Source organism: Grus americana, chromosome 9, assembly GCF_028858705.1.
Source record: "Grus americana isolate bGruAme1 chromosome 9, bGruAme1.mat, whole genome shotgun sequence".
Classification (NCBI taxonomy): domain Eukaryota; kingdom Metazoa; phylum Chordata; class Aves; order Gruiformes; family Gruidae; genus Grus; species Grus americana.
In genome coordinates this window covers 17,943,195-17,960,968 of record NC_072860.1, presented here as the reverse complement: position 1 = coordinate 17,960,968, position 17,774 = coordinate 17,943,195, and the positions used below count along the sequence as shown (strand labels likewise).

Below are 17,774 nucleotides of genomic sequence, written 5' to 3'. Positions count from 1 at the left end.
GCATTGGACTCAGCTACTGGCTTTGCCACAGATCCTTCTGCACAAATTTGGACAAAGATGAACTACTGACAAAATGGGAAGAGCACTTCCTTGCCTTCCGGATGCATCAGGAAGATTAGTCAGAACTTCTGATAACATCAAGAATCAAGTAAATGCTCCAGTGAACAAGTGCTGTTGGACTACAAGCCTAAAGCAGCCTCAAAGCCAAGACTCCAGACTTGGATATTAAATCAGCATTTTCAATTTTTTTTTCTAAAATGTGCTTTTTTGTGAATTACTGTTTCAACGCCAACCCCATCCTCCCCCTTCAAAAAAACCCAGACTTTGCCAAACTAGGTGCAAATCACCTGAAGTTAGTCTGTAACAAATAAAAAACACCACAAAACAAAGGCTGAAATGCTTTAGAATCACAACAATGTACAAAAAAAAAGGGAGGAAAATACAACCTGAAAGTGTTCAAAATTCAGAAAGACTAGTCAAGTCCATTGCTTCAGCAAGGGGATGCTGCTGCGACCCCTGCCAGTGGGTCCTGGGCCACCAGCCTGCCACGATGCTAACTGGGCTCTTCTCCCATGCAGACCTCTGTCGCTAGCATCCAAGGAAGAACGAATGCATTACCCTTTGAAGGTATCAGTGGGGGAAACAACTCACAAGCAGCTCTGGGAGGTCACATCACATTCAGAAGGAACAGTTTCTAGTATGCCCCTAACTAACCACCTACAAGAAGGAAGGCTTGAAAGAGCAGCCTGCTTCCTCCTTGTTGTATTGATGCCTCAGAGATGCAGAACAGTGCTTTAAATCTGTGAGAGATTAAAGGGCTTAGTAAGGGCAGTAAACAGACAGTTAAGTAAACAGCCCAGCACTGGATCTCATCTTCACAGAGCGAGGTAGTGTGAATTTCACCCCAGTTTAAAATAGACAGGGGTAGTGGAAAGGCTGAAGACTTCCATGTAAAGCAGTTCCTGGCCTAGAAACCTTTCTGTGCTCCCTTTGGGAATGAAAAGATCTGTGTTGATGGCTCCCTCACTCCCAGCCTGGCTTTGGTAGCCACACTTCAACCCTGGGATTCAGACACTTGCTACAGAAGTTCTCCCAAGATCTCATTTCATACAGCAGCTTCCTCAAGGTTAAGCAGCAATGAAACTGGCTGGGAGGGAGCAAAACTGTCCACAGATTTTTTTATTTTTTTTCCCTGCCCCTTTTGGTTAGTCCCTCTCATTAGAAGTCCTTCTTTACAGGACCAGAACAGGGATGCCCTGGAAATTAATAGGGGCTGCACAGCGTAACTTAGCCAGGTGCTGCTAACTGGGAACTGTATTCAAACAGGGCTTTTATTTGCCAGCCTGGAAGGGACTGGCCCAGAACCCACTGAAAAAGGAGACGCAGGCTGTTTTTTGCTCCTCCTGTTGTCATTCCTAGCTGAATGACATTTAGATGGTATGTTCTAGTGACGGCTGGAGACCAGCCCTTTGACTTTGGACATCTTCTTTGTGGGCTGCCTTTGTTCTGTGTGTGGAGGGCACTCTCGCTCTACCAGCTGCTGTTCCATCTCCTGTGCCGACGACGAGGCTGTAGCTTTTAATGTTTTCTTTATGTTTGTGACCTGGCCAAGAAGAGACAGTCAATCAGCACCTGATTCTTCCTCCCCTTGCAGTAGAAACTCTGTTCATAAACATACTGGAAAACCCCCAGAGTATACAGTGTAGATTTTAAAATAAACTCTACCACCAGAAACATGCTCTGCAATTGCATTTATTAAAGGTAATGTTTCATCCTCACAGCCAAAGCTGTTGATATTTCCAGTCTGGGTCCAATATGGAATAACTAGAGATTACTGTTTTTTTCCCCCCCTAAGACACAATGGCATAATATTGTAACAGCTTTCTGGCTGGCTGGAGGGACCTACCACGGCCTTGGTGCAGAAGGAAGCCATCCTACCATTATGTTGGCCAGAAGCAGGAAGGACAAAGGAGACTGTGAAAGAAATGAACTTACGCTTAGGACAGCGCTTGAAAAGGGAAAATGCCATTTGGCCTAGCTGGCCATCTGAGCCACAGATATATGCTAGAAGCAGGAACAGAGACTGGTTTCGTGGGAGGCAGCAGTACTGCTTCTGTTACTCTGGCTGAAAAGGAGAGATACAGCACCAGGCACCATACTCTGTCTCCTGGAACCCTGTAGGGCTCACCAGAAATACAGTGAGCAAACCTTAAAAAAACAAACCCCACAGGCAAAAACAAGTTTGGTAGTCAGGTGTGCCAACTCCGGGCCAAAGGCATCTGGCAAACCAAACGCACTATGGATGCCAATCAAGCTGCCAAGCATATGCTGCTTCAGAAGGCAAACGTAAACCTGCAGGGATGCAGCACTCTGCAAGAAATAAAGCCTGAGCAAGTGTCTCGGGAGGACCATTTTCACCTTTACAGCTGTGTTAGCCAAGATTTGTTCTCACAAGTAAATACACATCAGCAGGGGCTAAAATCGTGTGCCCGTGCTGCCATCTACCGCCTAGCTGCAAATGTGACAGAGGCAGGAGCACTCCAACATCATGCTGCTGAAGAGAGCACGTCAGAGAGCCCTGTCTGGGTGCTCAACTTGACCCCAAGAGAAAGACCCCGAAGGAAGCTGCTGAGGGCACTTTTTGCAAAAGCAATGAGACTCAAGAGACTTCTGTTAAGTACACTTTCACGTTTAAAACACAGGGAACTGTTTTTTCTTCCTTCCTGCCTTGCACCAAAGGAACAGAATTGCATCCAAACTCTGTGTTAAAAGCACACTTTTCCTAACAAATCAATTCAGGAAACTATAGCTAGTGCACCCACTTAGCATATTTTATACAGAAAAATTCCAGCCTGCTCAGAGCGGGCAAATTTGATGCTTGTGGTGTTACTAGCACATGGAAGCAGATGTGTTTTCTTCCTACCCCAAACCAGCACATCTGATTTGCATGATGGCTAGCTTATTCAGAGAAGCCACAACCATTAACCAGGTGCTACCAGATTGTTTTCTTCAGTAAACAAACATTTATCAAAAACCATAAAGCATCTGAAGTGACTCTGTACCCACCTCCACCTCTACCTGCTGCTGAGTTCGGTGATGGTTCTCCTTGTATTGGTTGGCTCTAAGTACTTGCTGCTCAATTCCTAAAAGAACCGCTTCACAACCATCACACCTGCAAGACACAATCAATGTTAAACAGTGTTTACACATTCTCTCTAGAGCAGCTCAATCAGGCAATCTGAAAAGTCATGCTTGCCTAAAAGTTTAGGAGATTATTAAACTTACACTTTAAGTAAATTTCTATTTAATTTATATTTGTATTAAATTACACTTAAAGATTGGAGTTCCAGAAAGCTGGCAAGAAAAAGCTTTGCTGTTTACTCGATGTATTTCACAGCATTTGTTAGAGTCCATATTACTCTTACCTGCCCATCAAAAAGCAAGCACAGGTTCAATGCACTTCCAACTTCCTTTTCAATCAGAATTACTGCTTAAATGGGGATGCAACACATATTTCAAAAGTAAGTAAAATTTTAAAATTAAACAAGTAAGTCAAAGTGAGAGAATCCCCCTGCCTGCTAAGTGTTCAAAAGACAAGAGCATTCCTCCAACACAGAACTCGTAACTGGAGAGGACAGAAAGGGACTTGGCAGTAGGTTCATTGTTACCTTCCAAACAATGCTGTAAGGTCCTGGAAGCTGCCAGAGCCCTCCTGCTGAGATGGGATTGAGGGAGTTGGAGTAGAGAAGCAAAAAACCTGCCCCCACCTCAGGACAGTGAATTTGCACAGCAGTTTAATTACTTTTCACACATCCATTACCACAGCAACTGGGATGCAATTCCCAGTCAGCTCAGAACCTGCCACAGGCTCCACCCTCTACAGGGGAATTTCTTTGGGTGGGAAGGGAATCCTACAACAAGATGAGAAGCAGCTTCCTGGCAGTACAAAAAGACAGTACCACAGTCTCAATATGGCTGCATGCAACCTGCATTTGCAGGAACAAAGAGAAGACAAAGGCATCTGAAACTTCAAACTGCAAGAGACATCCTCTCCAAAGACTTGTGATTCTCTGGAATTTGCCCATGCAGTTCTCATCACAGTGAAAAAGACTGAAAAGTAATAGACAGTTCTGGCTTTGTTATCAAGTGTAACAGCAAAAAGGGGAGTAGCTCCCACCATATGCCCATGAGTCCAGTTTGGTATGTCTGTCTGAAAAGACCCTTGGCTCCTTACTAGGATTCTGCCATGTAAAAGCTATGGTGAGGCAGAATCTCAAGACCCTAGTATAGTTTGGCTTGATATATAACACAAATTGAATCCTAGATGGGATCTTGGAAAGCTTGCTCAAGTTTCCAAGTTTGCTAGACTCCTCCTCCAAGTGCCTCCTTACAGCATAAGACTCCTGATTAATGGAACATGGTGAAATTGAGCCAGCACTTGAAACTTTAAGGAATATAGAAAAAGACAGGACAAGCTACGTACAAGGAACAAGGAAGGTGGAGAGACTGCCTCACCATTCCTGGAGTGTTTTGACAATGTTACTGATGTCCTTCTTCTGAATGTCTCTGCCGATACAAAAATCCACCTCCAGCACCTGGTTTCGCTGATCCAACTTCCCTTGGATAATATCTGTATAAACCGCTTCAATAATCAGATCTTCCAACTCTCTCAGATTCCTCATATCCAGGTCCTTCAGCAACACAGAATAGGGAATGCACTAAAAACAGCAAGTCAAAGAATAAGTTAACAGTCCTAGAGCCAAAACGAACAGCTAAGTCTCAGAAGGTCAAGACCCAAATGTTTATTCTATCCTACACTTTAACCTGCAAGTACAGAACAAACGCCTGCTACTAGGCTACATAACATTCTGACACAACTTTGGTAATTCCTGAAGTTTTGGCACACCACGTGCTGGAGGAAAAAAGGTAACGGGATTGTAGAAGAAATTAAGAGCATTGCTGTTTTCTCTAGAACAAAAAGCAGGTCAGTGTTTTTAAGAATAATTCTCCATCTCCAGCAGTGAAAGAAACCACACAAAGTTTTGTGGCCCTTACTGACCAATTTGTGTGGCAGTTCAGACACCCACAGAAGCCCACCAAGTTAATGTTCCACATGCACACGTGAGAACACTGCACATCACAGGTACTTTCCTAGTTGCAGGATTTTTTTGTGAGTACTCATGCAGTCTGATACAACTTCAATGCTATGGAATTTATGCCATTTTCAAAAACAAAAATAAACAAAAAGACAACTGCTGTTATACACAGTGTACTTTACCTTCATTCTGGAAGCCAGGCTTACAATCGTCAAGTGTTTCAGCTTGTTTTTCTGAGTTGTTGTTAATTCAGGCAGGTTATCTTTGTTCGCTGTTAATGTAAAAAAGACAAGATTCAGGACTTTCCTTCAAGAATTACATAATCCAGGCTATAGAACTGCAGGCTAGGTACGCTACAGTAAACCCTGAAAGGCCAAACTCCTCCAGCTACCACGGGTGCTAGTGAGCAGAGAAAGCTGCTGCTGATGACAGATTAGCATACCCACGGAGAGACAAGAAAAGTTAAAAAACAAGTTGGCAATGCCATTCTTCTCTGCTTCTTTAGTAATTCTGGTTTACTAATTAGAATGTAATTCACATCTACACAAGTGGTGTACTGCTAAAATGGTTGGTCAATGCTGTGTTTCTACCAAGTCATTTTTATTTCAGAATAAAATCGTCCCTCTTTGCTGATCTGGCTGTAAATACAGCTGGTTTTATTTCTCTAAAGAGCTGCAGAATATAGGGTTGAAGTGTAAAGTACCAGGCTGAGGAAGAGAGGAGAAATTATTAATCTAGATGGCCTCACTATCATTGTATTATGTCCATGTGCTTCATGAATATTTAAAAACAGAAAGGAAACTGGCAGCTTTCCAAAGCAAAGAAACTCTTTAAAATATCTGCTTTAATGGAAGTTAGTATTTCAGGGACACTCAAGTTCTCCCATCCATCCCACCTCATTCAATCCTCTACACTTTGACTACTTTTCTGAAAGAAAGAAAGAACTGCACTGTCACCCGCTGGGACACAAGACCCATGCACAGCAAACGCATCCTCTAATCAGTCACAGAATTCATGAGGCTCGTGTTGCTCCACAACTACTGGAATTTCCAGTCCTTGCCCTTGTGGATTCCACTTCTCCTTACAGGAACTAGATAACTCATCCACTGCAGTGATAGCCAGCACTATGACAGAATTATTTGTCACACTCTCTAATGGTCTGGATTAGGCTGCTACCCACAAATGAAGTATTAAATTGTAGCAGACTGGAAGTGCATAAGCACCAGAGTTAAAAGCACATCCCAACAGATACTAAGATGATTCACACATAGTCCTTCTGAAGGTGTATAAAAGTCATTATTTCAATTTGTATTGTAGCTAAGAAATACTAGAATGTTTTGTTTCAGCAATGCTGTCACAGAATAAAAGGTTATCCCATAAACCATACAGGTTTATATAAATAATGCAGAACAGTTTTGTCTAAGTTTTCTGCTGCTTCCATAACCTGTGTCATCCAAATTTCAAAACAGGTGTCTGAAATTGCACTCCACAGAGGTAAGCGGCCTGTGAATGTCAATGAATACTGCTACAGACCAATTCAATCCAGTGCTGCAGTCCCATCCAAACCAGTAAAACACCATCATCTCTAGCCCTTCCTCCACATTTTAGCAATTAAAACGCACATATGACCCAGAGACCCCCTACAAACAACCCTCCTCCCAAGCAAATTCTGGTTTTGGACACTTTCACCCAGCCACACTACAGGTACCACAGAAAGCAAAGAACTGCCTCTGACAATTGTAAAGGGCAACCCAGTCTTGTCCTCTGCAAACAGGCAGCAGTCTCTTACCTACATAGTCTGGGTACGTTCCGTACGCAAACAGGTTCAGCAACTGGAAATAAGCAGCATTAGACCCTTCAGCAAGCTGGATGGGAAGAAAACAAAAGAAATTCCACATAACAGATACTGGTAGGGAACTTCTCCAGAGAATGTTTTAAGTCTACATAGGACAAGCAGTTCCTAGAAAAGCAATTATTATGTCCTGATCTTAAAGAGCTGGACCCTTTCTAAGGCCTCATGAGCAGCAGCAAATCTCAGCTGTTTCAGAGTCAAAATGATTCAGCCATTTCTATGCACCAGAACTTAACCACAGTTTGGACTGTCAACTGCTTTGTGTGGCACCTTAGGAGGTAAAAGAAAAACGCAATTTAATTTCAGCTGACATCCTACATGGCCAGCTCTTCTCATCATGTGACAAGCAAGCAGGCAACAGTGTTGGCTGGTTAAGCGTCCTTGCCAGTACTGGGAAAGCTAGGACAGCTTACCTGCAGAGCCACAAAACTTCAAAGCAAAGCAAGCTACAACATTTTAAGTTGAGTGCATTTGAAAGTAATAGCACTCCCCTCACATGCAAACACATCTCTGGAATAACTGCAGCACCAAGCAGTGATTTTTAGTAAGCGGTTATTTTTTTTAATACTAGTTGCTGCACACAGATCCAGGAGAAAAACATACTTGCGATTTGATGCTGAATAACCATAGAGGCATTTTTTGGCGTATCTAATGGCCCATTTGGAAAGCCAAATTTGCCGTATGCCACATTAACCCAGCTGCAGAGATACTCAACCTAGATTCCCTCGCTGCAGTAGAGGGGGGTGCTGGCGAGCCACTCTCAATAAAAGCTCTGGAACTTACTTTCCACCTTGGTTTGAAATGGTTTGGATTTGGTTACCACCCAGGCCTGAAACACTAGACATCTGTTCACAAAGACATTTGGAGAGCATTGAGTTATGCTTTCCAGGGCAATCAAGGAGTAGAAAGGGATTTTTTTTTTTTGTTTTGGCTGGCTAGGTGCCTTCTTAAAATTGTTACTGTGCTGCTGCCAGGTTTTTGCTGTATTAGCAATCACATTAAGGTGTCAAAGCTTTATATAGGTATTTTTTAACATCTAATAAATACAGGCAAAAGCAACGTCAAATATACAAACATCTCAGAACCAAGATAAGCCACACCAGGCCCTTCCTAGCACAGAAATTTCACATACAGGCTGTGGAAGCTTCTGGGGATTCCTTATACTGGGAGTGCAGAAGGGGCGTTAGGACAGAAACTCATCTCCTACCTCTTGCACATTTGTTAACTCCAGTAGCTCTCCGAAGACATAAACCCCAGGAGCCTCCAACACTTGATTTATAAGAGCAGTCAGAGCTGAGCCACTTGTACCTTTGGCTAGTAAAATAAACTGCTCTAGAAGATTGCAGGACGGCTTCTGTTCTCCTGCCATTCTAGGTTTTCAATCTGTCAATAAAAGAACACGATATTAATACATCCTTTCTCCTCTGCTGAATTCTGTCTGGCAGCAGATCAGAAGGTGCACTCAGCATAGTAACGTTTTGGTGTCAGCAGAGCCAGGTTTTTCTGCAGCATTCAGAGGGCAGGCCAGGAACCCAGCAGGTTCGAATGCTGATTTATCTGGGGAGTGAAAATGATTCACACAATATCTGAGCAAAATTTCTGCAAACTGTCTGGTCGATTCCTTAAAAGGATCTACTCCTGCTAGCAGGAAAGGAGTTCAGATTCCATGCTGTTTTCAGACTTTTCCTTCTACTGATGCTGCCAAATAATGCCAAGTGCAAAGATGTTTCTTATTATGCCTTTTAGAGGCCAGCTAAGACATCCTCCTTCCTCATTACACAGCTTCAAAACAGCAACTAACTTAATTCTCCGTGAAGAATTGATCCACCTTGTAGGCTCGCACATTGTACCTTTTTGTTTGACATAGGCTATACATAAAGTGTGCGTACATAATTCCTACTGCTTTCTGAGCCTAAAAGGCAAAAAGAACTGTGGCCTGTAAAGTAGCTTACCAGTCTATATTGTATGGTTAAAATGTTTTGGGTTGACTGGAAAACTAAAGTGATAAAAATACCCTTTCCACAAAGGCTCTATTTAAGTCCCTGTAAAGAGAAGTCTTTGTCTTCAGCTGCTGCCTGACATTTCTGGTGTGCCTGTTGTCTCCCAGCACCAACACATTGCTTTTGAAATGTAAAACACTATTTATTAACAAGTTCAACAAAATAAGTTATTTGTTTACACACAACTACAAAAAAACTTCCGAAACATATTATACAGACACCAAACAAAGAACTTAGCAGATAAGGGGTTTTTTTGTGTTATATCGGGTAATTCTGAAGAACAGCATGTAACCTTTACTCTGGTGAAGAAAACCAGACACCAGAGAACCTGTCTCACTCTGTGTGACCACTGGGGCCACATCTGCCTTCCTGTCAGTCACACAGGTGTTTGCACTGTTTTGTCATGCCGAACCAAATTAAGACTTGTGAAGGCAGCACAGCCAGCTTCCTTTATTAGTCAACTTCTAAAAATATACTTACTCCATTCCATTACACCTGCAGGTACAAATGGTCTCAACCAGAGCACAAGAGTAATCTTTTGCACTCTCCACACAAAGACTTCTCGGTTCTCAGTGTAAAGTCTCTTTGGGATTCTTTTCATCAAAGGCACACGTGCAGCCTGACTGAATAGTACCTCAGTTTTGACTGAGAAATCCCTACAATGGAATAACTCTCAATGTGGCCTCTTAATACACCGGAGGGTACATCAGTACGCATCTACCTGCTCACAGATAAGGAAACAGACACAGAGGACAGCCAGTTTTCTCAGGAGAGCGCACGAAGTGACTGAGCTGGGAACGAAATCCGGATATCACGGTTCCCAAGCCATTGTCCTCCCTCACAGGTAATGAAAACACACACCAGTATGAGAGGTTACAAAAGACTGATGGGCTTTATCCGTGCCCCACCAAGAAAGGAAAGCCAATTCTATGCTCCTTTCTAAGTTTACACTCAGACAACTGCACTGCTATTCCAACGTGTCTGTACAACCATGTCACTGGCACTTCCTCACTTCTCTTTCCACAACCGACATACCCTGGTGACAAGTGACTGAAATACAAATGGAAAACACTTTAATGGAGCTTCCCTGAAGGCTACAACCCATACACAGGGATAAACCGGGCTTCTCCCCCCCGGCACACCTTGCTGCAGCCTGCCTAAGGTACCCGAAGGGGTTTCACGGCAGGAAGCGGCACGCAGACCCCACAGGAGGGAGGCAGGCTGCGGGGCAGGGAGACAGCCAGACCCCCCGGCCCCCTCGGCCCCACAGACCCCCGGCAGGGCCCTCGGCTCTCGCCGGGCCGGGAGTCGTGCCGCACCGGGCGGGCTGAGCCCCGCCGCAGGGGGCGATTTACCCGGGGTCCCGCCGCGGGGCCCTCTCGCCCCTCACCGCCACCCCGGTCCCCCGCTCGCTTCGACGGGCTCGGGGAGCCGCACGCCCGGCAGTGCCGAGACGCGGCCGCAGAGCGGAGAAGGGAAAGGGTCAGTGCGCGGAGGGGCGGGCGGCTCCCCCCTCCCCCGACGTTACCTCTCCGCTCACGGCCTCTCCGCCTGGCCTCCCGCCCTGCGGCTCCCGGCGCCGTGCCCGCCGCGCCTCAGGCCGCCATGATTGCGGCGCCGGTGTCCCACGCGCGGCTCCTTCCCCCGGAACGCGCGGCCGCGAGCGGAACGTTCCGTTCCCGGGCGGCCGCAGGAATCGAGCACCGCTCCCCGGCATCCCTCGGCAACCGGGCCCCTGCGGCCGATACACGCTCGTTCGCGGCGCAGGTGGGGCTGGCTGGGCCCCCCGGGCCGGGGCAGGGCAGGCTGGCTGTGCTGGCGGCAGGTCCCGCAGAGCTATGGCACAGCAGGCCCCTCAGCGAATGCCGCCTGTCCGGCTCCACCGCGTCCCGAGAAGCTGTTTAATGACAAGCGGGTGAAGTTGCTGCCTCTCTCTTTTGGGGATACGAGGTGCTGCGGCAGCGTGGCAGGGGTTTTGCAATCCGGAATGACCAGTGCGAAGGGCCACTGTTGTGAGGCCACGCTTTAGCGCGTTCTTTGTTCCAACAGCATGGCAGCACCGGTCTGTTTCACATGTACAGGTCCTATTCCTCTTTTGAATCTTCACACGTGCCACAGCCTTCAGAGGGGATTAAATCTCCCATTTTATGGCAAGAACTGGGCAATGCCCGAGAAGCTGGGGCCATTAAGGGCAATAAAGGATTGAACGGTTGCACAGAGCAGGATGATGGAGGCCACCAGCCAAGCCCCTTGGACCAGTCCTCCTGGGGCGCGAATGGAAAAATGCCAGGAGATGGGGTGAAAGATCACGAAGTGCTAGAAGTGACTTTAAACTCCACAGAAAAATGGCCCATACAAATGGGAAACCAAAGGGCAGGGCTCAATCTGTGATATGGGGGAGCAGGGAGGGAGCTGGAGGGGTTGAGATCCTCTCCAGGACAGAGATAAGGAGCCAAAAGACTCTCAAGGGAGTAGAAGAGCAGGGGTGGAAACAAGAGGGCTTTTGGGTTTGCTACCCTTCCCACGGTCTGTACGCTCATCTGTGCCACACTGTGAATAAAGAGTGCTTCTGCTAAAAATCCTTTAGCCAAGAGCAAAGTGCGTCTGGCTTTCAGTCAGCCAGTCCCTGAAGATCAAACCGAGGACTGGCTCCGCCAGGACAGGGGGAGCTTTCAGGGAACAAACATCAGAAACTATTAGGGAAACTGATGGGGCTTAGCCTGCGTCTCAGAGCCATCTACAGCGGGTCCCCAGGGTCCTGTCTTCCAGCGAAGGGGTGTCAGACAAGCACAGAGATGCAGGTGTTGGGATGCTGCTGTGACACTCTGGGCTTCACAGCAAATTGGATGTAAAAAACTAGGCTCCGTGCAGCAAGGGAACTCAGCCAGGGCTATAACAGGCCACTCAGTAATTTACTTAAGCCACGCTTAGATCTCATCTGCACAGGGAGGGAGAATTACCTCTTTAATCACATCCTAAACAGGCCCTCCACCATGGTTCGTGTCACCTCGCAGACATGTTGGAACAGTTGCCTTGAGCAAGCAGTGCGTGGCCTCATTTGTCTCAAGACTCGTTAAAGCTGAAATCCCAGGCTGAAATAGAAATGGAAATAGATGATTGTGAGCTATTTCCCATGGATCATTTTTGCAACCTCTTGCTGGAGCCTGTGAGTAAAAATCAGCTGCGTTAGCCCCGTGTAGGTCAGCCAGGAGGGTCTTTTAGTCCATCTGTCCTGACACTTCCTGACTGCAGCCAGCCAGCCTGGCTGGCTGACGTGGGCTTTGGAGGATAGCATCAGCTAAGCTCAGCTTTTGGGATGGATTTTTTTTTTAAAGAGAAAAATACGAGGGTGCCCAGCTGTCTCATCCCCTTTTGAACTGCTATAGCAACCTCTTGCTCCACCCACGCAGCTTTCTGTGTGCAGGGAGATGTAATCCATTTTATCTTTTAATGTTGGCGTTATCTCTTCACTTGCTCCAGCTTGTGATTCTGCCATCCAGGTCCCTTTTAGGCAGCAGATAATTCACCTTATTTCCCTGCATTGCCTGAGAAAAGAAACCGTAAATCTAGAGTACTCTCCCCAAGCAGTGGGGTTGTGGAGCCCCAGAGAGAGACTTTGAGAACACGGTTTCTCTCAGTCAGAAGCCAAGGCATGAGGCTGCAAAGTCACCTGTAAGGGACAGAGACTGGGAAGGGTGTGACACAGAGTGATACCCCTCTGTCCTGCAGATTCCATCACACCGAATTCGGTGTGTAGTTCTTCAGGCTCTTCAGCGCCCTGTGCCTCCAGCTGCTGATCCTGCCGGCATATGCCTCCTGCACGCCAGGCCAGCGGCACCAGCTTCACCCAGTGTAGGTGTGCACCTCGCAGTGCCCCGGGACACGATTCTGGAGCTGGTTCTTCTTCTCCTAAAGTCCCAATTCTGATGTGTCATTGGCAGGAAAATTACCACCTGGCCTCACCAAGGAGAGGGCTGACAGTGAAAGCGGGTACCTTTGTGTTTCTTATCTTTTTCCTTGCCTTTCATAAATAAGGCAGTTTAAATCAAAAACTCTTGTAAAAAAAGGTACTTTAGGACAACACAGGACCTTACCAATAACCCACATAATACACATTATATATTCAGAAACCATACACTAGGCTAGATTTAGCTACCAGGATTAGGATCTGGTTCCTAAAGCGTCTGTAATAATTTTACTTCGCAACCAACTTAAAGCAAAATAAAATCAACTGTTGGCACCATGGCCATGTTAGAGCGGGAGCAGGTGCATCTGCACGTGACCAAATGGCCAGTAGCTCCAGGGGTAAACTGAGCTGCTTAAATGCTAACACGGTCCTGGATGCAGTTCTGTTTCTCATCCATGTGTGCTTTCACTGTGCTTCGTCCTTTTACCCTCTCTCCTTCCAGGCTTCTGACCCCCACAGCTGCCAGCACACATCTCCAAAGCACGGGGTGATGGGAGCTCTCACGCTCTGCTGAAGAAGCTGTCAAGCTCTCTGCATTTCACAGGATCCAGAGACTAAGCTGCTCACTGGACTCTCATCTTGCACCTTGGCCAGGCCAGGAGAGATGCGCGTCTGGGTGGTTGCAGATACACAGTTGTACAACGCCTTCCATCAAGTGCGGGGTGGGATGAAGCCCCAGCTTATGAAACTATCTGCCAATTACGCTGATCTGGAGAAACACCAGCTCGTTTATCTGCACCTTGAGAGAACAGCTTCTGGGGAAGCAGAAAGCAGGCTGCAGGCATCTTCTCACCTGCAAGGGCAGCTCAGAGACTGTCACGCCTGCCAGAAATGTGAAAGCCAAGGTGAAGTTTTCAGTACAAAGTGGCACCAAGGGATACAGAGACTTGCAGCAACTTTCTTGCAAGTGGACTGGAAAGATGATCGTTCAACAGTGTCGTTTGTGTTAATGCAGCCAAAGGATTTTGAGAGGTGAGAGATCCCAGGGTTTCTGTTACTCTCTGCATTATGGTGTCATGCGTTCGACTGCTCCTCATGCCCGCAGCAGTCAGAAGAACTTCACACTTCAGCCATGAGCTCTTTTGTGATTTTCAGGAGTTCAGAAAAGAGAGATGCCAGGCCTATGCTTCCCTGCACAGCAAAGTGAATTTGGGAACTCTGGGATTTGGCCAGAAAACACAAAAGCCCCAAGTCTAAATTCTGCAAACACTCTTACCCCTGTGTTAGAGAAGCCCTTCAACACAGCAAGAGTTCCTCGCTGCAAGATCCATTTGGTCTCTGGCTCTTTTGTCTCTGAGGAGCCTGAATAGAGGCAGGATAGAGTTCCTTATGTCTTGTGTAAACTGGCATGTCATACTTCCACCGGGCAGGCTCTTTCCCCACACACAACCATTTGTTTCTGCCTTCTTCAGGTCTGGTTTTTTTTTTCTTGCTCACCTTTTCTCTCCATCAGTCTTTTCTCCTTGGTGATCTTCAGTCCCTCTTCCTTAAACAGCATGCAATTACACAGCCTATCTAAAACCCAGGAAGGACTCTTAATAAAAGATATATATTAGCATAGCATACCCCTGGCACTCTGCCCAGATTCAAAAACAATCTGTTCATACACTTTCCAACTGATAGTGTGGAACTGAGCATGGATCACATACATCAGGGAAATAAATGCTACCTATTTTTATTATTAAGATCTCTTATTGGTTATACTGACAGGGGCCTTGTTTTTATGCATTAAACGCGTCCTTTATTAATGTTCACATTCTCCTCATTTGTACGGCAGCTGATTTGGAAGCAAGCAGAGCCACAGATGTATTGATGGCAGCCCAATTGTTCACTGGTCCTGTTCTGAGCCTGGATTACCACTGCTGCCTTTATTTTTCCTCATGACTTATTAATGGTTTGTATTAGCTGCGCTCAGATTGTTAATGGAGGAGTTAAGTTGTGGTGCTCACACTGAAGAGCAGCCTGGCTTCTAGGATGCGCTAACGAACCAGAGACTTTCCCCCACAATCTACTTTGTTACACAAACACAACGCTAAATTTTTGCACAAAGAAGGCTGCTTTTGTTCTAGTGAAAACACACTATTTATTTTAAACTTGCTCCATAACGCTGGCCCTATTAGCTCCGGCCTCGGCACACAGAAGTTGCTCTGTGTCTGAGCACAGCAAGCACCCAGGTCCCCTAACTACCCAAATTCGCGGCTGGAGCCCGGCTGAGCTGCCGTCAAGCAGCCCGGAGGATGACCTCGCTGCCAGACCTGCCCACCGCGTGAGGAGAAGCGCCCACCGAGCTCCAGCAGCCCGGGCATAGCCCAGGCGGCCGTTCGCCCGGTCGGCCCGGCGTCGGGCGGGTGCTGACCAGGCCTGTGGCGGCTTCTCCCCACCTCGACTACACCCCACCGAGGCCTCCCCTCGCCCGGGCCGCCACCGCCTGCAGGGGCGCCCGCCCGCTCCCTCAGTCCGTCCTGGCCCGCGCCCCCCCGCGGCCCGGCCTCACAACGGCGGAGCGGAGCGGCCGGGAAAGGTTTGTCCTGCGGCGACTCCCGTCCCCCGGCGACGTCAGGCTCAGCCGGGGCGTACGCCTTAACGACCGCTGCGCAGCCGCCCTTGAATAAGGAAGGGGAGCGGGCGGGCGGGTGCGCCGCCTGATTGGGCAGCCGCGCCGTCCTTCCTGCACCAGAAGGCGGGACGGCTGGGTGATGACGGCGGATGATTAGCCAGAGCGGCGGGCAGGGGGGCGGGGCGGCGGGAGACCGCTTGGGTTGGTTGCGCCGGCCAGTGGCGGGTGCGAGGGAGTGAGGGGGGAGGGGTGGGGGGTCCTGAGGCGCCGCTGTCACCGCCGCCTTCCCGCCCAGGCCCGCGCAGCCAGGCCAGCCCGGCCCAGCCCCGTCCGCCCGCGGCGCGGCGCGGCAGGACCATGTCGGCCACGGACGAGCGGGCCAAGGAGATCCTCCGGGGCTTCAAGCTGTATCCTCCCGACGGGGGCCGTGAGGCGGGCGGGACCCGGCCGGGAAGGAAGCGGGGGGGGGGGGTACGGGGTTCGTCGCCCCCCTGTGGCGAGGGCGGGTGCAAGGCCCCCGGGGCGGGAAGGGGGTTGTCATGGAAACACCTCCCCGGCTGGGCTGTTCCCAATGGCGTCCTCGCCCCTCCGGTGGCGCGCGGGGGAAGGTGTCCCTCCCCCTAAAACCGGCTGTACCCCTGCAGGGCTGGGACCGGCCCTGAGCCGGCTGGGGATGGGGGAAGGAGCCCCCGTAGCACTGGGGCCTGGCTCCCGCCCCTGCTCCGCGGGGGGCTGCTGTCAGCCGCGGCGTGGGTCCCCATCGGGGCGGTGGCAGATGGCCAAAGTCCCCAGGGCGGTGGCGGCAGCCTCCCCGGCCCCAACTCCGGCGTCCCGCCGCACCGGAGCTGTCCGCCGGGCGGCTGCTGATGGGCGGCCGGAGGAAAGGGGCTGCGCAGGAGGGCAGCGACCCTCGAGCTGCGGGAGCCTCCCGCCTCGGCAGCGAGGGCAGCTTACAGAGGTCTGGTGAAGTAGCTCGGCACCCGGTGCCCTCGGTCCCAGGAGGATCTGATTCCTTCCCCTCCAGCCTGCACTTAGGCATCTCTGCTCGGAAAGGAAATACCTGGTCTTCAGGTCCAGAAGTAACTAAGTACCTTGTTCCTTTTCATATCGTGAGGTGCTGGCACATGTCATGTTGGTCATACAATGCTTTTATTGCTAATGCTGACATACTCTAGGTGTTAATGCCTTTCTGTGCAGTGCATTTTAAAACTTTTCATGTTGCAGCTTTCAAAAAGCATTCTCATTTCGTGTCTGTGTTATCCAAGTATGAATTTAATGCTGATGAAATGAGATAGATCTGAGGTCAGAAGTGAGATCCTGCGTGCACCCTTCCAACTCAGGATTTTAGTGAAGTACAGAAAGGCTCAACCTAAAGGCCCGCGTGCAAACTAAGGGCGGGAGAAATATTCCACATGTAAAATAAGGCTACAATACTTTATTGCAGCGGATTCTCCTGAGCTTAGAAGGCAAACGCAAGTGTGCTAACTTGACCTTGAGACACCAGAAAATTGTTGAGGATTGGTTTGTTTTTCTTTTTTACAATGAAAAGGACAAGGGGAACAGAATACTTTCTTGATCTAATGCTATTATTTCTAAACGGGTGGGGTGGGGTGTGGTGTTGTCCAGCGAGATGTTCATAATCTCTATGCCAGTTGTAGCAGGATCTAATTTTCTAGGTTGGATTTAGACAGATAGCTGCTATCAAACTATAAGGAGTTGCTTTTCTTAACTTTTGAACCATTGTCCCCTCCCCCAGCTTTTAGTACTGCATCTAGTTCCTTTGCTGCTGCCTTAGCACTATTGACAGTTCTTTTTGTTTATGACAATGTAGTATTTTAGCTGTCAAAACATGATTTAAGAACCTTTTGTGCTGGCAATTAGAAAAAGAATAAGCTTCTGACAAGACCAGACTGAGCTGTTGGTAGAAGTGAAGAATGCTTGGAAAGTTAACAGTAGGGAACAAACTTCTAAGTGCTGTTTGTATATAGTCTTTGCTGGATAGCAGAATTTACATGAAGGCCTTTGTCCACCTTGAGAGGAAATAACCCATTTTGTTGTTGTTTGGCTTGAATAGAAAATACTTTGCGCTTTGAGACAAGGAGGTTAGACAAACCTAAGGTAAACTTCTATTATCTCAAGCAACCATAGCATGGACAAGAAGCTTTAGGTGAAATACTCTGCAGTTCCAGCTTGAAGTACCTCAAGTTTAGTGTTCCTTGGCTTGTCCTTGAAAAAAAAAAAACCCACCCAATATTAATTTTTACTTCTGACAGGACAGTTTTAGGCAAAACCTTGACTGTGC

General features: G+C 48.0%; 2 protein-coding genes across 3 annotated transcripts in view; one reads left to right on the top strand and one right to left on the bottom strand.

Moving 5' to 3' along the window:
• Positions 1-385: 385 nt before the first annotated feature.
• COPS7B (COP9 signalosome subunit 7B) lies at positions 386-14,489 on the bottom strand. Of its 2 annotated transcripts, XM_054834819.1 has the most exons (8): positions 14,353-14,489; positions 11,909-12,040; positions 8,156-8,331; positions 6,886-6,961; positions 5,279-5,367; positions 4,516-4,718; positions 3,067-3,172; positions 386-1,603 (listed from the first exon to the last, which is right to left on the bottom strand). In XM_054834819.1, the coding sequence occupies exons 3-8, from the start codon at positions 8,315-8,317 to the stop codon at positions 1,445-1,447; spliced, it is 795 nt and encodes a 264-aa protein (XP_054690794.1). In that variant the 5' UTR covers positions 8,318-8,331; positions 11,909-12,040; positions 14,353-14,489; the 3' UTR covers positions 386-1,444. The 2 variants fall into 2 exon arrangements, with proteins under 2 accessions (XP_054690794.1, XP_054690793.1); XM_054834818.1 differs by lacking the exons at positions 11,909-12,040; positions 14,353-14,489 and adding an exon at positions 10,477-10,906.
• A 1,184-nt stretch (positions 14,490-15,673) lies between these two features.
• PDE6D (phosphodiesterase 6D) overlaps positions 15,674-17,774 on the top strand; it is a 39,031-nt gene continuing 36,930 nt past the window's right edge. The window contains exon 1 of the mRNA XM_054834820.1: positions 15,674-15,879. Coding sequence (XP_054690795.1) covers positions 15,830-15,879 — 50 coding nt within the window. The 5' untranslated portion in view covers positions 15,674-15,829. The remainder of the gene's footprint in view (positions 15,880-17,774) is intronic.